We start from the raw sequence: 23,255 nt of genomic DNA on the forward strand, positions 1-23,255 counted from the left end.
TAATGAAAATACCCGAAAATTTACTTGTTCAATGCATAAGCCTACCTGCTGACTTTCATTACTAAGGGGGAACTCACATCATAATCATCGTGTAACCGTCACCCGTCCCATCTCTTATCCTTTCGCATGGTAGCAACCGAGCGAAAAGACCCTTCTTGTGTGCTTCGGGATTTTTACCTTTCAAACATGCATAAACTCTTGAGCAATGATATCCTCCTCCCATCTACGGCAGTCGCTCTTCAAGTCCCGTGTCGGAACGTGAGCGAGTGGATTTGAAAGTGTGGGAAGCAGACATCTCACTCACTCTCTTTCTCTCTCTCTCGTTCCTAGGCTGCTCTGACGTTCTGCACTCTGTCCTATTTCTATTGCTCCTTTGTGTGTAGTGTCCTCAGCTCCGGGGCTCCCGATTCTGATGTTTCGTTGGATATCGTCCTTGCTTTTTATAGTTCCCCTACACACGTTCCGAAGTCACCCCCGTGGAGAGGGGGATTGGGACTACAGGAAAAGTAGCAAAAAAGGCCCGGAAAAGAATCCTTTTGATGGTGGCGAACGCTCTACGGTGATCATGAAAATGATGAACCTGATGATAGGAGCAGCGCCCACAGAACTAAGGGCCTCAGACTCCTCTTCTCCTCATCCTTCTCTTCCTCCTCCTCTTCATCCTCCTCCTTCTTACAAATACACTCACACACTCGTATATACACGGTGTATGACCAGAAACAGCATGGCGAATTCGAGAATCGCTGCTGCATCTCGCACCATACCCCGTCCGTTATTATTGCAGACTATGTATAAAACATATCCATCATGAGAGACGACCACGAGACAGGCATTTTCTGTCCTCCTTTCCCACACTCTCTCCCTGAGTGGTACGGAAATCGTGAAGAACACTTTCCAGCAACGGGAGTTACTGCCACGACTCGTGGCAGGGAAATGACAAGAGTGCGACGACAAGAACAACGTGTACAGAAGACACGCGAAACGAGGCGATTTCCCTCTGGTGCTCGGTGTTGGGTCGGTTGCGTACACCATGTAGCCTCCATCCCTTTGCCGAACCATTGCTTCAAGTGTTGTATAATTAAAGAGTCTTCTTTCTGCCTACATGGCAAAATCTCCACAGCTGCTAAATGAAAAGAACGCGCGCGGCGTGCATACTCAGCCACGCGCGCTTAAGGATTTCGGTGCCATGCGTCTCCTCTCTTAACCGATCTTACTCTTGTTGCTTCCTTCCAGCACGTTCCATGGAGAAGGTGTATGTAATCTACGAAGAATGACTTTTCTCAATCATTTTTTTGCATATATACCAGTAGGGCAATACATATCCGGCCATATAATGATATCCAAGCTAACCATAGTACAATTAAATTAGCTATTCCATGTTCAACGCATTGCATCGTTGTGTTTAATCTACCAACTAATATGTTTAGTTCACTCTGTAGTGCTCTGTTGGATTAACGGTTTAATTGGAGCGGCGATATACTACATGATTCGATCTAACACAACCCCTAGGTGAAACACATACATATTGTCATTACAACAAAAAATTGAAAGTTCAATAGTGCTGAATAGTGATGTGGTATCTGCAGCGCACCCACGACTCCGATCCGACTCCAGCAAAATGGGAAACACTAGTTCCGTCCAGAGTCGGAGTCGTCCAGAGTCGTAGTAGCCCGGAGTAGTCCGGAGTCGTCCGGAGTCTGAGTCATTCAGAGTCGCCCAGAGTCGATCGGAGTCGACAGGAATTGGCGTCGGTATGAGTCAACTGGAGCCATGCGGTGCATTGTGCTTGTGATAAATCAGGCAATTTATTTTGTTGTGTTTTTGTTCGTCTTTCCCTTTTTGCGTGCCTTTCTCGTTCAGGTCTTTATTTTAAAGACCGACTCCGGCCGACCATGAACAACTCCGGACGACTCCGGACGACTCCGGGCGATTTTTTTTCAGTCAATTATTTTCAGTCAATATACCCCGAAAACACTACACCTATGTCAGTGAAGTCGTTAAACAAACAGTTGAAAGAACCTACCTTTCCCTGCATGATGAGCCGAATGGTGAGGGTGACTGCCGGATCGTCGGACAGGTTGATGTCCCCGATCTTGACCATTTTTGCGTCCTCCATTTCGTTGAAGGATTCAATGATGCTTGCCTCGAAGGTGGTTATTTTGACTGATTTTAAGCACACGGGTACACTGGATATAATAAAGCGTTCTCACTGGGTTATGGGTTGGGCGCAGTCACTAGGTATTGGGAGTTACAGGATCCGTTTTATACGCCGTTGTATGCCGTTGTTCTGACGCGAAAAGGGAATCTGGTACGCTGGAGAACTGAACAGATGCGAATATTAAGTGGCGATGCGCGTAAAAATGCACCACGTTACGAGAGTGTAATAAAAATTGGTTGTATTACATAACAAGGCCGTACAATGACACCGCTTATTCTATCCTGCGCATTACGCAATAAACACAATAAATCGTTTCTCCTTTGGGTGGTATGAAAACTGGTAAAGGTGCAGTCAATTTTCTGCTTTAGTTACACATCAAACGAGGAAAATTATTATCAACAGCCTTACGGTAACAAAAAACCCAACAACAATAAAAAGCACCAAAAAGGGGGACCAAAGTTGATTAATTAAAAACATCCTCCAGAAAATAGGCAAAAGCGACTTCTTTCTCATAGCTTGGCACACTTCTTGTTACACAACCGACAGGCAACATCATCTTGAAACAGGTCCTGCCTTTTAACATCACACCCAAAGCACACACACACCATCCATACGCAACGTGTTCCGTGCGTAACTCGAACGGCTTGACAAAGTGACGCACAAAAAGCAAAATGTCCTTTAAAACATTCCGGAAGAGTTCGTAAGTCTTTTGGGGAGGTTGGCGGAAACGTTGTCATCGCCCAAGATAGATTAAATAAATTAAAAGTAAATCTCGGCTCCATGGTTTTCCACTCCAATCCACCTACAAAAAAAGGTTTGGAGACACTGATGGCTAAAGATTGTGCCTAAACAGAAGAAAAGAGTGGCGGCTTTCCCGATTTAGACGAGATTCTCGTTTCTTCTCGTCTATCAAATCAAAAGGATGGGTTAAAAAGTTTCAAGTCACTTTTTTCTCCCAATGTTGTTACTTTCTTGACATTCATTCGCCTTTTGCTTGAAATGCGTTGAAATGGGCTTATAGAAGCAGTCATTCTGCTAGAGAGGAAAAAAAAAACTCAAATCTTAGTGATTTTTTTCAACTTTGGAAAACTCCAGACCCATTAATGCCACCATTACACGGTCAATGACATTTGCCCTCATCTCGCTCAAAATCTAGGGGAAAATCTGGTGATGCGGAAAATTGCGCTCTAAAATCATCACCTACATCAGATTCAATTATCCCGCTAGGGGGGAAAATGGCGATCGACTTGAAATTTATCAATAATATTAACATCTTACAAGGCGCCAGCTCGCGGTAGCAAACCTTAAATTGTTCAAACGAAAGAATTATTTAAAGAAAAACTCTCAGCAATCATAAGAATGTTGAATGAAGAAATAAATGTTATTTTACATAAATGTTATACGTTAAATTTTAAGATTCCCTCCTAATAATATCTAGTTGTACGCACCGTGAAAAAAAATACTCTACATTTCCGTAAGCGAAAAAGTCGACCAAGCGGCGCGCATACTTCTTAGTCGTAAAATCCATTTACACTAAGTAAAACATCTTTCCAGTACGTAGTAGTACCACTACGCTTAGGTAAAACCGCCAATAAACCAAAGTTAAAGTAAAAATAAGAGGGAGACGGGATTGATAAATTGCATCAAAATTGGGTTTAATGGCAAACAGTTTGTCCGGAAGGAAAAGTTTTCGTGAAGCTGCCGTGCCGTTAAGACGGTTGTTCTTATGCGGGTTCGGTAAGGATATAATGTGCGGGTGATGCGTGTTTTAAAAAGGAAGAGCACAAAAGCATGTTGCCTTCGGTAGCGAACCAAATGGAGGGTATCATTGTGTATACAACACATGTCATTACGCAGGAAGAAGAAATTTAGCAAGGTTGTTGGGTGAAGTGAAAAAAAAAACACACAGCAACGGCACATGTCGGGCAAAACTAAATGGATAAAGATTCAATTATGCGGCGATACGAGATGAATATTAAATTCTTATCCATCCTGCCCACATTTTACCACGAAGCTATCACATTCTACTTTCGCGTCGTAACTGGTAAGTCTCTCTGCTACCCCTAGGCTTTTGAGAACCTTTGCAGCGTAATGTATCTTAGTGGCTTTGTTTTTTGCCAGTCGGTTTCTCGCTAGCCTATACGACGGGAAGGAGTTTGACAGGGGGTAAAGTTGTGTATTCCCTTTACGCACTGGTTTTTGCTAGTGTTTCTTGAGATGGTTTCACTTTCAGGTGGTTATAATTGCATAGTAACAAATACGCTTTGTTTAAGTTTGTGCGTGTGTGTGTGCACTGTTTCTTCGCTTGTTCATTTTTTATGTGTTTTTGGTAAGCAGGTATATCTAACGGGTGGTTTTTGACGGTCTTAAGCAGGGTCTAAGCACTTCCACTACCACCACACTACCACCAACAACACCGGGGGGCTGATATTCAGGATGGCGGCCACAAACCGTTGATGGTCTTGTTTGGGATGGATCGAGGGTTAATTCGTCTGGAAGAAAACGGAAAGAAAAGTACGTGTCAAAATAGGAAGGAACAGGATAAAATTTGGATTAGTATCTAATCTACAACACATTAAAACATCAATCAACTTCAAGCAAACATTGGCACGGTAGGAACCTATTGCACTAAATTGCTGTAAGCGGGGAAACAAACAGCATTGCCTGGACCCGCTGCTACGGCGAAAGTACGTACGGAGAATTAATACGCTCCGGATTGGGTAAACAGGAAGGAAACGAGCAATCGATTTGGCGGATAACAATCGACGAGATCATAAAATTCGTTCAGTAAATACTACCCACCCCTCCCCTCCGAGTGGAAAGCAAACGCTTTTTTCACGGCAAATGTTTCTGGAAATTGTATACGCTACATGATATGGGTGCAAAACTATGATGAACACAAACAAATCCTCTTTATCTAAAGGGATTATTAGTAGAAAGAGCAGAATGTGTACTTTTAAATCGATTGTATTTGATCAGTCTGGCGAGAATCGAATCGCAATCTAGATGTTTTGTCGTGAAGACCTGTCGAAGAAAACATCAGCTTCATAGATGGGCTTAGTTTCGACATTCGATATCCGAACAGTGATGTGTAATCATTCAACATACTTTTTAAAAGTTTTTCACGTGCTCTTCCCGGAAGGGCCGGCCACGTGATGCTGAACATGGTGTAGAAAGAATCCCGGAAGATTTTGTATACAAGCTTAGATGGCAAAGCCCATTTCAATGCCACTGCTTTGATGTGCTTCAAATTCAGATCGGCGGTTACCGATGGATCCCAATCAAAAGGATTTCATCAATATAGCAATGTTGACCCGTAAACTCTTACCGTAATTTTGTACATTGAGCGTTACGGCACCAAATTGTAGAAGAGTCGCATTAACATAAAGTATAACACCAAAAGCTCAGCATAACCGCTGTCTTACATAACGCGAAGAAGCAGCAGTTGCTGTGCGGGATTAAATAAATTGTGTTGGATTTTAGTTACCTTATACATAGCCAACTATGGGTGCTGTTCGAACGCAAGCGTTACAGAGCAACACCAATATCTATATCATTGGTGAGCAAATATTTGCAATAAAAGTATAACGCAACCACAAGCGCCCATAAATGTTCGCTATGAGCATCGCACAGCTTGTTGTTCGAATAGAATTTTGCGTGCTTTTCTCTACTTGTTTCTAAACCCATTACTGCTTGCTGCTGCTACTTGGTGTTATTTCGCGTTCGCGTTCATCAGACAACGAAACGCACATATGTCGCCAAGTGCCTTCCATAGCTATGGAGCAATAAAACGCGTTTAGGGAGAATGGGCTGGTTGGAATAGTGGCGGTGTGCAAGCGCAGCCTGTCCTGTGTCACAATTTGAAACTTCTTTTTTATCCCGCTGCAAACCTGGGCAGTGCAGCGGACAGCATAGGTAGGGATCTGTTAAGTTATGTGAGATAGAGCTGAGAACCAACCAACCGTTTTACGTTTGGCATTGCTGCTGGTTGGTCGATTGCCTGGACCCATAGCAAACACACATGGTATTACGGCGGAATGTGCGTTTTATGCTACAGCAAAAAAAACGCACACATACAACGACACTTATACACGTACAGATCGCACGGAGAAACGAAAACGCAGCAAGTGTAGCGGCTTTCGTGGCTGAGCCGGTATCAAGTTAATACCGTTACATGAACTAAACCGAACCAAAGAATCGCGCAAAAAAAAACAAAACCGGGAGAATCGAATATCCCATCCATGATGGGTGGTACAATCGAGGAGAAGCGATACACAGCATCACGACCGCAAAAGCAAACACGCGAAATAAGTTATTCGAGAGAAGGCAACGGGAACAAAAACAATGCAAAAAAGGCAGGCACAAGGGAACATATTTGGCGTGAGAGACGAAAAGAACATGATTGCGACAAATGATCATACATTGCCGAAGCAACCGACGCAGAAGCACAAAAAATGAGATTTGAGCTATTGATATAGGTTCTTAAGCAGGCTCGTTTCAATAAACTGCGTCTCTTCCTAATATTTTTCACTTTACCAACAAAATACAATAAATTACGCGATTTAGTTGTATACAGCAACCATTTTACTGCCAGGTTATTTGGATAAAAGTATCAATTCGAGGTGTGTGTAAATCTAACCATTGCAGGATAAAAACTGAATTCATCTGAATTTTAATGATTGGTGGTAGCAGAGAGAAGGGCTCAAAATGATGATTACTCCCTCCAAAACAACGATGATCGTCGTAAAAGGAAGCACAAAGCAAAACAAAACACAAATGCAACATCATTGGATGAATCCACCCCTCTTGGCGGTAGTGGGTAAACAACGAGAAGAAGCTTTATTGCGATCTCGATCTCCATCGAACTCTTGAAGCGGACGAAGGATTCGATACAGCAAAAGATGACGAAATAGGCTTGGCAAAACTTTATGATTTGTTGAACACTTCTATTTACGAAAAATTAAGAGTGATTTAGATCATTTTAAATATGAAGATTGTCAAAAGTGTGAAACGCGTGGTGGAAGAACTTGAAGTTATTGAAAATCTTTTCTAAAATTAATAACTTAAGTTAGTTTATTCTACTTTAATGCTCGCTACCTGAGCTGTATACCAGTTACTAGAAAGTTTAAAAAATGACAAACAAAATGGTAAATTGACTATTTTCGACGAACAAATGCATCAATAAATCTCCCAATTTTTATTTATGTGGTGAGTTATGCGGGGTGAAATTACTTGCAAATTAATCAGCAATGGTACCCTACCGTGGTTGCTTCTCGGCCAACTTTCTTCGCAGCTGTCAACAGTTATTGTATTTTGGCCACATTCGAAAAATACAGGAAAAATAACATCTTCATTATTTTTTCAAATATAATATAAATAAATAAAGACTCAACCAAATGGAAGCGGATGAGGTCAGTAATAGTATGAAAGAAAGACCAGTATGTTGCCTATTGTTTAACAACACCAGGGAAAAATAGATAAGAACGTTTCTATTGCTGTAAACAGCTAGGAGTGAACCAACAGCAGGCAGCAACATCACCCCGCCCGTCACGATATACACTACTTCCTACGCAGTTGACGCAGTTAGGGAGAACATATGTCATCGGTTCGGTTTTACATGTTCGGGGACTTATCGATCACATTTTGTTGATAACAAGCACACGGCAGCAGCAACTGGTGGTGGACATGATAATGGTTTTTGTAAACATCGCGGCAGGTCGCTAACCTTATCTACGACCGTGTACAAAAAAATGAGTGTCAAAATATTCAAATTGCACATACAAGTAAAGGGTCAGCATTGTATACTGCTGTACTTTTACTTTTCCTTGTTGAATGAATTAAATACATTAAAAAATAAAAAGAATTGTTCATTTTTCAATCAATTACTCCCCACCACAGCCACAGAGGCTTATACACAACTCGCGGCGGTCAAATCGGAAAAGTGGACATCCGTCATGCGTGGCGCGATAAGCACGAGACTTCTCTCCCGATCCCAAGAGGCGTATCGCTTAGTTGTTCTGTTAGTTGTTTTTTAAATTGCTTGTAAGAAAAGGCAGTCCTAATCGACGGAAAAAAACAAAGGCAATGCATAAAAGCAAGCACACATGCACATGTGCATCGCTGCACTTCCTACAGGCGGCACAGAAGAAATGTGACGATTGGTATGAAGAAAACCGACCCCCAGGGGAGGTAGGTTCGGTTTGGTGGTGTGTCTTCTGCTGATATCGGACGCGAAAGATTTCTTTCGTAAAAGTGGATCAAACTTCAACGCGAGACAACGGCATCCATCACACGCTGCCCGGTCCAAGATTGTGATGACAATGGCCAGTACACAGCCACACCACCACCATCAGCAGCAGCAAATGAAGGCAACTGAAGATACGAGCCGACCAGTGGCCACCGACTGTTGCAAGTAACAAAAACAAAACCAAAAAAAAGCGTTGGGAATAAATCCTCTTATCGCCTTACGTTCGCAGTACTGCAACAACACCACACACCGACATAAATATCTCTGCTGCTGTGCCGTACTACCTCCTCCTCCCGGTCGGTGTCCGGTTAGCTGGTTTCGCCTGTTACAGGCTTCTGGATTTGGTCACATAGACACGTCGTCCCGTTTTTCCGATCGATGACCAAGCCGCTCTCTCTCTCTCCCTCTCCCTCTCATACCATTCTGGACGGAGGCTCCCCACCCGTCACCATCATCAAATGTAGAGGTGCATCTGCACAGCAGCTTATGGCATTATGAGCCGGATATGGTATGGCTGGAGAAAAGCAACCCTCCTTCTCCCTCGTCCGCCGCAAGGAAACCTCTCCGTTTGTCGCGCTAAGGGAAGCCCTACAAGGGGCGGATACGGGCGCCTCTTCCTCCGCTCGCGCTTGGTGCGAAAGGAGCGCAATGCATAGCACCACTGAAGGCTTCCGAATGAGGCTTCTAAAATCAATACACACACTGAATGGTGTTTTCCACCACCACACAACAAGCAAACGCGTTTTGTGTTGTCACAAAGAAATGTGTCTGTCGCGCCATCGTTTGTGCCTGGTTGCAACCTGTTTCCGACCCCGTACTTTGGCGCGCGCGTGTGTGTATGTGTGTGTGTGTGTGTGTGTGTGTGTGTGTGTGTGTGTGTATCGATTGCTCCCCGATATTATTTTAGCCCTCCCGGCCAGAGGGGGGAAATAGAGAAAATTATCGACTATAAATGTCTCCATGGCACACTTTTGCGCTCGGAGTCGTACACCAGTGCACACCCAGATTCGTGAAGCTTTGCCAAAATGTACGCGCAAGAACCTCAAAAATACACTTTGTTCGAAGATTCGGTGGCTACAATGAGTTCCAGCCGTTTCTAAATAAAAACCAGATGCATTGCACGATTGATTTCCCTTCACCTGCCAGCAGTCCACCGCACACGTGTCGCAATATCGGCCAATTTCCGTTCCACAAGAAGAAGAATATTTAAATGTTTGCAGCAATTTGGAAGCAACGACCAACAAACACCGCACCATGAGGGGTTTAGTCCACTCGGCTCGATAACCGTTGGGCGATAACATAGCACAGAAACCCATCCCTTCTCCCCGTGCTGCCATGTTATGCATGCACATGGGCATGCTTTTGGCACCGTGTGCGAAGGGAAAGCATCATACTGCCCAATGTGACCGCAGCGAGCGCGCGCACACGCGAGATAAAGTGTAATACACATTATAGTGCAGTGAAGGAAAGACACAAAAGAACGAACCAAACCAACGTGCGCCAGGCATTGGACACGCTGGGAGAGCGCAACTTTCCCAAACCGGTTACATTCCTTCCGGTCAGTATCAGCCCGCAGCCGCCGGGAGGAGACATTTTACGGTGAGCGGTGCTCTGTTCGGTAGTGCCAACCCCGGTTTGGGATGGTAGTGCCGGGTAGTAAAATCGGGAGCAGTTAAACCATCCCAATTGCGGCATCAGAAACCATCGCACTGGGCGAGAGATTGCGCGCGATGATGAAGAAAACTGTCACACTAGTGTGTACGCTCTCTTTTCGGGGGGACGGATGATGCTGCCGGTTCGACCGATTCTTACGTTGCCGTGCATCATCATCATCATCATCATCATCGTCGCCACCGTGTGCCCTCTTCTGACGGGTGAGGTACCCCTTTCATTGAAGCATCGAATACGTAAGATGACTGTACTGACGCGAAGAAAGAAGGAAACTGCGAATGAACGGAGCAGAAGGACCGCAAGAACTGATTTCGTTCCGAATATGTTTGTGTGTGTAGAGCGGCTGCTGTGTAGTGCGCGCTGCTGTGCATACAAACACATACGGTCGCTGCTCTGCTCTGTTTGAATCGCAGCAGCAGCACCACCAGAGTACCAGCACACGTCACATCCGCTTGGGGCGAAGGAGATTGACACGAAAAGGGGTGATTGTAAGCGTACCGCCGTGTGGCTCTCTGTGATTGATTTTCCCCCCGTTTTCTGTACCTTCCCGCCCCGAGCAGCCCGATGTGTTGTTTTGCTTCTTTTGCACTATCGAAAGTGCTCACTTTTAGCCACCGAAGCCTCTGGTGTGGCTGGTGTGCCAAATCACGCTCCCTAGAATGAATGGACGCGCAGCAGCATGCGGTGGTGATTGTGTTGCTACGCGGGGACTTTTGCGTCTGTTTATCGAGACAAGAAGAAAATGACATGCCAGGAAATGAAAGAATGAAGCGATGGGGGATGATGCACTTACCAGAAGAAACGAATGCGGTGCGCGAGAGCCGCGTCCTTTCCAATGCACAGGGAAGGACACTGCTGCTACGTGGAGATGGGAGTTTTTCCTCTTCTTTTTTTTTGTTTTTGCAACCGTGTATACACACCACACCGGCAAAAGAGGGCGGAAAATCCAATCGATCGCACTATCCGCGTGCGTACCACACACACGCGCACATACACGTACACAAGCACGCGCGAGCGCATACACTTGCAAACACACCATGGAAACGTCAAACGCTTTGCTTTGCGGACAACACCATAGCGAAGGAACGCGGCCGCAATGGAAACAAAACATTTATCACCCCGTAAACTACATCACCAGAGCGCACTGCTACGACCGCCACCGTCAGTCACCAGTGTCTCCTCGCTCCACCCTGACTACCCCCACTCCACCCGTCGTACAGTTCATCATTCAACGATTCAGCGTTTTTTTACTGACGCGAAAGGGAATCGAACACAGCACAATCCCGCAGCACGAAAACACGTAGTAGGAAAGAAGCCGAAAAGCGATTCTTTGCGTCTCGAGAACCCGGGGGCCAGTACTACTTCATGCAAAGTCAACGCTGACTGCCATGCCTGTGTGTGTGTGTGTGCGCGCACGTTTGCGGGAATGTGAAAGCGAGCAAGAGAACGAAATCCACGCTTGGGCCGTGTGCGCGAGAGTGAGCGAGAACGATTCTTTTTGCGGTTTCCACCACACAAGCGCGCACGAAATATTTCACCCAAGAAATGGCCGCACGGGGTTTGGTGGTGGTGCATGTGCCGAATTTTAGAAGCGCAATGAATCTGCCTTTGGTCGTAATGAGTTCTGGGTGGCATCGTCGCCTTTCCTTTCTGATGGCTCGTTAGCCATTTTTCACCAACATCTTCAGGGGGGGTCAATTGAGCTGCAGGCTAGGCGTACGCACCGGTTTTCTGTCACACAGCAGTTCCAAAGATAATCTTTCAGTACCGTTGCCCCCTCGTGGCCTGCTTTCTTCACGACCGGACGCACCACCGCAGGCTTGACGGGATAAAATCCGCCTTGATATGTATGCGACGCAGCATCGAACCACGGCGTAGCAGGCATGGGAAAAACTTCCAGATCAATATACACACACATACACGCACTTTCCTCCCGCGGTCTCGAAGCAAGCGATCGAATGTTCAGGCCAAAAACACTTACACCCCCCGAATGTGTCACACTTTCTTCGATATTAATATGATTGCATTTCGTAGGTCCAGCAGCACCCGCTTGCAAATCACTTTTCTTGCAGAATGCCACCAGCCGACCCGGTAGAAGCCGTCTGTGTCGCGGGTGCAGCAGAAGCAACCATGTACGGTGGCGAAAAATCGAAACGAATCAGAGAAAATCGACCACCACACACCGTCGTCACACCACGCGCGCCGCAGGTAGCGAGACACCGAAAACTTGAAAAAATGCCGAAAAATGCACCGATCTGCTCACCGGAAAGCGCTGAAGGATGGTGGGTCGGCCTTAATTTGCCAGTGTGCCGCGTTGTGAATGGTGTTGAAAAAACTACTATTTTCGGGATTAATGAGAGAAGTGTGGGGAAGCGTGTGTAGCTCAAAACAAAGATAATACAAAACTAGCGAGTGGTTCTGAGGGAAAACACACTCGCAACTACGTACGGCAAACGAGACAACGCGAATCACTGTGACAGGCACGATGGCACGCACACTAACGCCGGCAAGCAATCGGAATACGTCTGGGCGTTATATGTGTGCGTGTGTATGTGCAGTGTGTATGCGCATTGCCACCTTGCACCACTACAGCCCAACGGCGTGTGCTTGACGGATGCGTTTTCGCTTGCTCATTGAAATGTTCGAGCCGACTTGTATCTAATGCTGGAGGGAGAATCTAAGTTAACTGTACCAAAAATTTGGCTTAAGTAACGAAAATGCTAGTATAGAAATGAATAGATTATTTTAAATACTGGTAAAAAGGTCCCAATTCGTCCAAATGCTTAAGAGAAGCCACTCGAGGAAGAACATGTCAAGCAGGCTTGAAAAATGAATTGGAATTGGCACAGCTAGCAAGAAAACTTTTGTACAATATTTATTTTTCAAGAAAATATTTGTGCTGTTCATATTTGATTTTTTGAGACATCGTTACAAGTACTTATAGTAATACAATACATTTGACCAATTATAATAATAACTATTGTTATTTTTAATAACCTAGACTGATTTTTTTTTCATCATTTCCTTTGGGGCCACTTATATTTCAAAGCAAAAAGAAAATGCTGACTTTGTGTTTCCCAAACGAAATCTTGACGATTTCTTATACATTGTCGATTGAATGGGCCGTTTGGTTGTTTACGACGCTTTTGTTCGGTACTTTAACCTTGTTTAATGGGCATGCTCAATCACAACGGTGTGATGATTATTTTTGCACCACGTGGTCGCACTCGTTGCGGTCCAGTTCTTCTGATGAATTGGAGTTTCAAGCTCGTCTATCAATTCCAAACCGGGTAGCGAAAGCATTTCGAAGGAAGCCGATGGACGCTATCAATTGTTTAACAATCAGAACCGTATCAGCATGAAATGTAATCTAGATGATGATTTTCTACGGCTGGTAATTCGTAGAAAGAAATGAGTGAAGTAAACTTAACCAACAACAACAACAGCAAAAATCCCCTTTTTTGGTTTTGGCGCTATAAAGCGAGTAAGGTTACCCATCGGGTATGACGACGAAATTGCTTTCTCTGCAACCCGTGCGTTCGCCGCGGTTTAGGTGGACTATTGAACCAATGCCAAACGACGGAATAGTTCAATAAGTATATCTGTCCTGCACGATTATTTCACCTTTGTTCCAATGTGCTCAGGTTCCTATTATAGTTGTCGTCCGGCCATGGGGATCACATTGCGCTAGACGCAGAAGAAGCAGCACAATAGAAGGACCGCTTTTATCATGACGAACGTGCCATTCGCGAAATATCGGAAAAATTGCTGCATAAGCTTATATTTTGATCCCTTCACTTTCCTTTCCCAATGTATCTTCACATCTTCAGTTGTTTGAGCAGGCAGCATAAAAAGGAGGAAAAAACACCGGAAAACGTGGTGGATGGTTAACACAATCGCTTTTTTTGTACACCTTCGAGGTCTTGTTCCATGCTCTGTCCGATGAATTCGTGCCGGTATCCCGATCAGTGCCTAGGGAAATCGAACGGTCCCCCAAAACGAGTGCTACTCACGAGATAGAAAAGCTTTCCACCTCGTCGAGCATGTCGGTACTACCGACCGGCGCGCTATTCCTTTTCTTCGGTTTTTCGTCGATTAAACAATTGAACGTGGAAACGATTGGGCAGTACAACTGGGAAATTTTGGCATAGAAAAACGACAACCGATTTCAGCGGATCGTGTGGGAGGCGAATGATATTTTGAGTAAATACTTTGCGCTTAATTTTTTCCGCCAATGTTGTTTCAGCAAATAAATCTGTGGTATGACGGAAATTGAATTTGCGTTTGTCTGGCACGTTTGCTCGTGAGAAATAAACGGAAGAGAATGCGGCAAAGAAAAAACTGTTTGCTCAGCAGTTTGTGCCGATTTCCAATAAAGATAAAAGGAGCCTTTGCATGCAAATATGCACAGGTAGTGTTATTTTATTGTAAAACAAAGCAAGGGGTGGGGAGATAGTTCAAAAACGATGATTAGACAGCTGGTAAATAGTGGTATTAACAGGCACTATTTGTTTTAAATTAAACATATTGTTTCTGTCGTCGAATTGGTGAGATGGATATGGAAGTTTTTGCTCTACATGAATTTTTATAAGAAAGTAAAGGATGGCATTTTTAAAACGATAGAAGAATGTAGTAAATCTGTCTCAGGCATGTTATTTATCTGAAATTTGCACATGGGAGCTTGCTTTGCTGGACATTTCCTTTAGTAAAGCGGTCGGCAAAGTTCGGCCCACGGGCCAAATGCAACATTCAATCCGGCTCACGTAAGAATTTCAGTGATTTTGACAGATGGGAATAAACTATTCGTAATGAACTACTAAAGATCTATAAGTATGCTATTTTATACTATCGAACTCTTTCAATTTTAATTAAAGTAATATGGAATGACGGACCGATCAGTATGTTCGAAATCGTGGTCAATATAAACGTATGTAATATGAACATTTTTCCTACACGACAACAAGACTTTCGGAATGGAAGAAGTCGCATACGAAATGTTGTATAGAGAAGATACACTAATGTCTGGTTGCATTAAAGTAAATTTATTCAGTGTTTTGAATGCGACTTTGCGATGTTGCAATACAAAGTTTTAAACATAGTGAAATAGCTCCATGCATTAGTTCTTCTTAATTTCATACAAATTTCATTCAAAGGAAGTCATTTCATAGTGTTTTAAAGTAAGTTCGACACACTTTCTATGTCGTTGGAAGTCATTTCATAGTGTTCTGAAGTAAGCTGGAAACAATTTCTATGTTGTTGGAAGTCATTTCATAGTGTTCCATTCCACACGGCTTTTTCGTAAGGAATCAGCTAACAATTTGTCTGACATGACATTACTTGTTCATAAAGCATTTTGTTCATAAAGCAGCAGATAGTTACTTAATGCACGTTTGTCTTGGTAATTTCAGCCGATAAAGCCTTTGTATCATACGTATAATATCTTCGTATAAGCGTCTTGGGAGATGCTAGATGCCACATGATATAATTACAGAAAACAACAATCTTCCCAATCACATTGCTTTACATCATTAACCAATTGTTTTGTTTCAAAAAAAAACTCCATTTTCCTGGCCCACGGCTTTCGATCATTCGCCAAATCTGGCCTTTTACTTCAAAAGTTTGCCGACCGCTGCTCTAGTACGTTTCTTCTCAGCGCCTGAAGGTATGCAATATGATATTTAAAAAATGATATTATTTTATATCTGAATTTCTGAACATTCGAAAACCATTGAGTATTTGAGCATTGAGCAATTTTATTCATTTCACCACAGGCCATTCATTTCTCCACATCATCAATAGAGCAGACTAAGGGCGGGCCCCTCAAAGATCAAACGGGGTCCCGAACGAAACGAACATCTTGTCTTTCAAACAGTTTCATACGCTGTACAATACTAAACGGTATTCAACCGTATTTTAGCAGGTATAACTATCCTTTTTTAGGTAAAAAATGACCATAGTCAGATGTAGGAGTTTGTTTTTACACGGGTAGAAGCTTTTCAATTGCAATGCAATGCAATGTATGTGGGTTGTAATGACGAGGATGGCACAATTGATAATTGAAAACAGCAGTGCGCACGAAATTGAGAACACATTCTCAAGCCCTCTCCCACCTGTGCCAAAACGTAATCGATCTCTTTGACTACTTCCTGGCCCCAAAACCTGTTGTATTCGCAGAAATCGTGAAAATATATGCGACCATCCCGTCTGTGCAAAACCCAGACCAGACACCATCTGACAAATCCAGATCGCGCGAAGCCAATAAAAGTGCGACTAAAATACAATCGTAAACAAATGGGTCAAAATGCCAGCACATCAACATTTGATGGACGTGAACGTCGAGGAGCAGAGCAAATCTCGCAACAAACGAGTATCGATATCCGGATGATTAATATGTCCCTTTATCCTGGCAGTAATCCTCGCAATATGTGCTCCATCCTTCTGCTGGCCAAACATACTTAACACCCATACCCGTACCACTGGTGGTGGCGATGTCTGAAGCCACGTCCGGGGGGAGTTGTTCGGGGTGGATCCAGAAGTCGCATAAAACCTAATAAAAGTGAATCCTACAACCGCTGCGCACCCTGTGTCTGGCACACTCCATGGAACCCCTGTAGCGCTCGTGCTAATTTATGATTCGTCCCATTCTTGAGCTTTGCAAAGTCATTCTGTCTTGTGTAGCGATAAACACGGATGCTTCGCCAGATAAGCGGGGCAGGCAGAATGGGGGCTCGTTCCCCGGGAAGAAGCTGAACAAGTATATCACTCTGTTCGTGTGACGTTGTCGTTTTTTTCATTTATTTTTGTTTTGCTAGTGACGGTGTGGCGGGTGCGAGAACGCCGAACCAAAAATGGAACCACTGCAAGGCGACCGCGGTCTAGGTGGCACTGGCGCAAGGACATCAACGCGATTTCAATTTTGTCGCCTTCTGCAGGCGCACTTTTGTGCCGGGGCCGCTTTTGTCGGGCACAGCATCTGTTCATTGGCAACGGTGACGGTTGGGGTAGTGGTCGTGTGAGGGAATGCTAACACGATGCCCTCCGGAGCATGGCCACCCAGTCTTTGACTTAATGTGTCTTCGCGAACAAAACCGTTCTACCGAAACACATCCGACATCTGACGCCGTACACCGTTGTGCTCAAGTTGACGGATTGTGGCAGCTCGCAATAGAGCTGCTACATTTAATCAGCGCCGGGTGTTTATTGCTATCGGTGAGACCGGGTGTCATTGCTTTTGTTTGGCGCGTTTTATTTGTACGTACCGGGGCCGGCGGTGGGTTGGCGTAATGAGCAGTTAAAGTTCCAATAAAAAGGTAAGTTTAAAATGCTTCCAAGTACCTTCCGGGCTGCTCGCGGCAGGGATGAAACAAATCCGACGCCATTAAGCAAAAAAGTATCGTACAGCTCAAATGTTAAGGAGCTAGATCCCTCTTACGCTGTCCAGGTTAACGACAGAGCGGTGGAAACGAGTCATCCTTAATTTATGACTCATTCATTAAAGATTTCGTCACTAATGCGCAATCGCGTGCTGCGATAAATTAGCAGGATGCTGAGGGACTTTTCTCATCTTCATCCGTTGCACTTCATCTTGTTCAGACTTGTAAAAATGTTTGACTGCGTAAAAAAAAGATCAGGCAGGTCACAACGAGCACTTGCTTTTAAAGGATTCGCTGCAGGAATGATAAGTATTTGATGTAATGTAGGAAGCAATAAACCATATTTTACACACCCCATAAAGTCACTAATTGGGATGGATGGAAAGTTTATACACTTATTAGAAACTCTAGATTTGAATAAGATAACTATTTGATACCACAAGCAGAGTACCTTTTAGAAACTGGAAATAATTCTGTAATGCAGCAAAATAATACGTTAATAATAAACCAAAATCTAATATTTTCTCGACCGATTTTGCTCAATTTGCATGATGAGCTACTTTGTTCAGATTTAATCTTGTTTTTATTACATATAAAATCCTTCCAATTAACATAATAACATTTGGAACAGTTTGTGTCCAACAAGAGGTATAACTCTTTGACAGTACTATGCAAACTTTCGTTATGATTCCATTTTTGGTGTTGCTCAGTTTAATCGATTCTCCCTGCTGCTACAAGGGCGTAATACCAGTTTTATTACTATAATCGTGCTGAGTTTATGTCAACTTGCAATAGGGAGAAACCCCAATCAAAACCAAAACTCAAGATGAGTTCTTTTCTTTTAGCCACGTTCGCTCTTCAACGCACAAACGCAGTCTCGCAGGAGGCGAAGGGACCAGCGAGATTAAACATCAAACATTTGCACCCTTGTTCTGTGGGAGTGCAAAACGAAGCAGAGAAAGAGAGAGATAGGAAAGTACCTAAGTTCTTCTTAGGGGGAATGCGGGAAAAGCAGAGCACGCTTGTCAGGAAGCATCACCGATCAACATCAATCTCGTCGTTCTCCTCCTCCAATTTTGACAAGGGCGGCCCCCGCCACATTGCTAGCTGCTGGCTGGATGGTATGCGTGTCCCTGTATAAGGACGCTCCACACAAATGCGGGTCTGCAGTGCATAGTGGAAGCATTTCATTTTCCCTTATTCCCCTTCAACTACCAACGACAAGTGTCCCGCACATTGAATGCGGCAAAGAAAGAGCACAGATTTTACAGCAGCAGCAGCAGGGAGCGCAGAAAGCAATAGAAAATGTGTTGGAGTAATAATAATATGCTCTGACATTGGATCGAAAAGCAGCACGAGCCCAAAATCGGTAGGGGACTGTCATTGTGCAACTCACGCTTGGAAACGATATTCCAGGGCAGGAATTTGCTCGCCTGTGAGTATTTTTTGCACAATCCAGCGTACGCTTTATACACTTTGCGTTCTCTCTATCGCCCTTCCGTTATGATGGCGGTGCGACACGACCAAAAGGGAAAACTTACATTCAAACAACTTGGGACAATGGGGCCGGCACAACACCGTACGTAAATGGTGATAATCTTGAAAATTCTTTCACACTTGTACCGGCTTTCCGACGGGTGTGTTATTGCGTTATCTGTGTGCAGGCTGAAAAGTGTTGAAACATAGCAGCTTTGTTCGGTGGAATGAAGAAAACAAGGCAAACACACGTACATTTTCATAACAAAATCATAAACGGCTCAAAGTTTTTGACGATCTAATGGAGCTAACGGACAAAAAATTACGTTTGCACCAACATTGCACCAATGCTGGTACCAATGCAGAAATTAAACTTTACATAGAACCACTTGCTATAACGTATAACTATAATTCTACTGCAGACTGCATCTGTAAGATGTATTAAAACATACTATTGGAAGGTCAAAATAATAAACTATAACCTATCTAACGCCTTATACGATATGGTTACACTGAACTGATTCATTACCCAACATAAAAATATAACTATAGATTGAGCAGTTTCATTACATGCCGGCTCCGTTGCTCTTCATATCATCAAAAAGTGAGGATTTTTGTTTCCCTCCCTACATTACCATCACATCCTATTACGAGTTTTTACTCTTCAAATGCGTCATGCGCAGAGTTGATGATGATGCTGTATTTATACCTGTGAACAGCTGTAAAGGTGCATTATTTTCTGTTGCTGATTTCACCAAATGTAATCTAGCTTCATCAAATGTAAAATACCCAGCGAGGCACAACATGCACCGAATCTGTGAAGAATTTAGTTGAACAAATATTTGTTCAATAATTAACATCCGGAATGCATTCTGAGTGCATGTGCTTTGTGCAGTGCCTTTGTTTGATAACGTTCGTGGGTTGCATGTTACGAGCAGAGGGGTCCATTGACCATTGATTCATATCTGGTTGATATGAGGGTTTTATTTTAAACCGAATGCATATCATTAAAATAACTTACCGATTCGACTCTCCTCCTATGCAAAGGATCGTAACACCAAAGCACCTCATTTGTGAAGCTAACAAATGAGCCTTTTTTTAGAGTAAAGGCTTTGAAAGCGTCCGCTGTGGCATCAAATATATCATAAATCCTACCCCATATAAGCCTCTTACTAAACATAAAGGATAAAGAAGACCTTCGCTGAAATCAACCTTCTCTTGCTTCATTTCAGCACCAATGAAACAGGGAACGTTTTGTGCTGGGAAAAATATTGAGAGTTAACGCTTGAAGGCAACACGGCCCAACGATGGGAGGAAGGTTTTGACAATTTTAGAACATACACGCTCAAACACAGAGGCTGATGATTATAATCATGAGCATGATGATGTTGATGATGATGATGATGATGATGATGATGATGATGATGATGTTAATGATGATGATGATGATGTTGATGTCGGAAAGTCAAAATAATGATCAGATCGGTTGGGTTTCGGTTTGCTATTTTAGTTCTAGTTTCAATGCGTCAAGCACCCGCGAAACTGTTTATCGTATCAGTTGAGAAAAACAGACCCAATACGCCATTTGATGATGTGATGATGTAGCTACCGTCGCACAGGTAAGAATCGAATCCGTTGACAAACTGTCCTGCTTCTTCGGTGAGAGATTCGGATGTAGTTCACTGAGCACGGTGGAAAATGGTTTCCCGTTGTCCGGGTTTCCCGCTTCATTTAGCGCTGCGCTGCGTGTTGCGGGCGAACGTGAACGTCTGTCTATCCTGGAGTTTGCGGTTGAAGCGTGTCTGATTAAATTTTCAACAAAACTGCCAACATAAGCTTAAATCATTAGGCAATATTGCTTTCACAGCTCTGGTTCGGGTTCTTCTTCGTCTACGTGACAAGTGCCAGCTTATACTAATTGAGGGCTTAGCGGGGATGGATAGATGGTTACATGCCGGTGACGTTTCCATGATATCGTTTTCCGATTGGATCGAAAGTTTTTTTTTTCTATTGTGGTTACAAGCTTAATCAGCCGATGGCAGTACACGGTATGTATCGGGTTGGTCTATTTCTATCAATAGAGGAATTGGCAGGAAGCCAATAACTATCAAAGCTCCAGCCTTGCGCATCTTCCAAACAATGCTTAATGCTCTGCCTATCAGGTGCTGTAGTTTTCAAAAAAGTGTCTCAAAGCTCCGGTATATATTGATACATTATTGAACAAGTCGACCACACTGAAACCTTTGCTGAGTGTTTGTGTAAGTAGTAGCGATAGTCTGTTTCTATAACGTGTCTGCTGAGCAGGATAAAATTCTACTGCAATAAGGTTATTTAGAGACGCAACAAGAAAAAGAGCTTCAACAAGTGTAGTTAGTATTTCTCCTATCCTGTAGTGTTTCTAGACCTAGTAACTGACAACGTGTATGGTGGACGATTCATGCGAAAAATCTCATGGAAATGTTTAAATGTATTGATCATGCACTAAGCCGGTCTCGTGGTACAGTCGTCAATTCGTACGACTTAACAACATGCCCGTCATGGGTTTAAGCCCCAAATAGACCGTGCCACCATAAAAAGGACCTGATTATCTTGCTATGGTAATCAATAAGTCACTGAAAGCCAAAGCCCATTAGTAGTGGTACAGGCAGGCCTTGACGGATAGCGGTTGTTGAGTCAAAAGAAGATGAAAAAGAAGATCATGCACAACACATTTTTGACATTACAGTATAAACATTATTCTTCTTCTGCTTCTTTTAGGCGTAAACGTCCTACGCGGATCTGCCGACCTACACAGTCTTTCGAGCCTTTATTCAGTACTACTCAGCCGGATACTTAGGGGAACGGGGGGTAGTTTCGACACCTTAAGGTTTTCCCCTGATTGCAATACTTCTGCCAATGTAAACTTACTAGTAGGCATCGAAAAAGCTTTTTTGATTTATTATGTACCATCTTACGAGAAACTACGGTTCCTGGATAGATTTTGATAACATTTTGGTAAAAATAAAAAAGTGTGTTTTTTGTTGCGTTACGACTGCAGTGCGGGTAAGATCGACACCATGATGGGGTAAAATCGACACCTTGTGGGGTGATTTCGACACATTGGTTTTAGCTTTTAAAATAACAAACTCTGATGGCCGGTTGTTTTTGTTGAATTTCAACAAAGTATTTCGTACCTATTTTATGAAAAATTAACACAGAACATTATTGAAATATGCGAAATAAATGAAGTTACAAGCAAGAACAAAAATTTCATTACAAATAACATCGGACCAGACTAGTGTTGGCCGTTCCGGTCCGAACCTAGTAAAAAAGTTCCGTTCTTTATGTAGGCCGTTCCGTTCCGATCCTTTATACAAAATCGTTCCGTTCCGTTCATTCCGTTCTTTCCGTTCATTCCGTTTCGTTCCGTTCATTCCGTTCATTCCGTTCCGTTCCGTTCATTTCGTTCTTTCCGTTCATTCCGTTCTTTTCGTTCATTCCGTTCCGTTCAATTGGTTCTTTCCGTTCACTCCGTTCCGGTCTTTGCCGCTTCAATATTGTTAGCAAGGTGCTATCGTTCGTGCGTTCCGTTCTTTGAAAAACCGGCTTTGTCCGGCTGTTGCTTGCTGCATGCAAGATAACTGTTCACTCTTTCTCGCACACAGTATGTGTTGCCAGTGCACTCTCCCATGCTCACAGGAATATTCATCGCACTTCGTCGCGTATCGTTTATAAAAATCGTGATAAAATGCTAGATAACAAATGCATGCTTTAGGGTAAGTGTACCAAATGTGGCTATAGCACCAATTATGGCTATAACGAACACTATCTTCGCTCTAAAATAGCCTATTTGCATTCTAAAACCTCGGAAGGATTTTTCATTTCAATTATGAACATTTTAACACATTTGTGCTTCATTAGTTTCATGTTGGTCACTCCCGTTTGTTAAATATCACCCTTTTAAAATGTGTTGCCAAGATTTTTGATATCTCTTACCATTTTGCTAAGAGCAGCACTGTAGGATATAAGCGATTTTCAAGCACCTAACCATAATTTTATCTCAAAATCATCATTTTGGTGCAAAATATTAGTTATTTAACGATTTCTTATCAAAATTTACCTTTATTTAATTGAAAATAGGCCTTTTTCCTGCACGTCCATAATTGGAACAACTAACCTTCGGTGTACCAAGTATCGCAGTATGCTATGGATGCTTTGTTGACAATTGTCGTTTTGGTCGTAGCGCGTAGTTTACAAGTGAACAACCTGGGGTTCCTCGTTGTTATTTTCGCAATCTAAAGTGTTAATATGTGTTTTAAGCATCATTTATTTGTAAAGTGTTCGAATCAGT

At 43.3% G+C, this 23,255-nt stretch overlaps 1 protein-coding gene across 14 annotated transcripts in view; it reads right to left on the bottom strand.

Moving 5' to 3' along the window:
* Nucleotides 1–23,255, bottom strand: part of LOC121594278 (poly(rC)-binding protein 3) — a 132,245-nt gene that overhangs the window by 51,936 nt on the left and 57,054 nt on the right. For 7 of the 14 annotated variants that reach the window (XM_041917364.1, XM_041917367.1, XM_041917365.1 and 4 more), the window contains exons 1-2: nt 12,340–12,518; nt 2,024–2,321 (exon numbers count right to left, since the gene is read on the bottom strand). In XM_041917364.1, coding sequence (XP_041773298.1) covers nt 2,024–2,116 — 93 coding nt within the window. In that variant the 5' untranslated portion in view covers nt 2,117–2,321; nt 12,340–12,518. Of the gene's footprint in view, nt 1–2,023; nt 2,322–4,609; nt 4,651–10,869; nt 10,974–11,331; nt 11,774–11,800; nt 12,024–12,057; nt 12,307–12,339; nt 12,519–23,255 lie in introns of those variants that run through there. The other 7 variants (XM_041917358.1, XM_041917355.1, XM_041917356.1 and 4 more) reach the window with 6 other exon arrangements.

This window comes from Anopheles merus, chromosome 2L, assembly GCF_017562075.2.
Source record: "Anopheles merus strain MAF chromosome 2L, AmerM5.1, whole genome shotgun sequence".
NCBI lineage: Eukaryota > Metazoa > Arthropoda > Insecta > Diptera > Culicidae > Anopheles > Anopheles merus.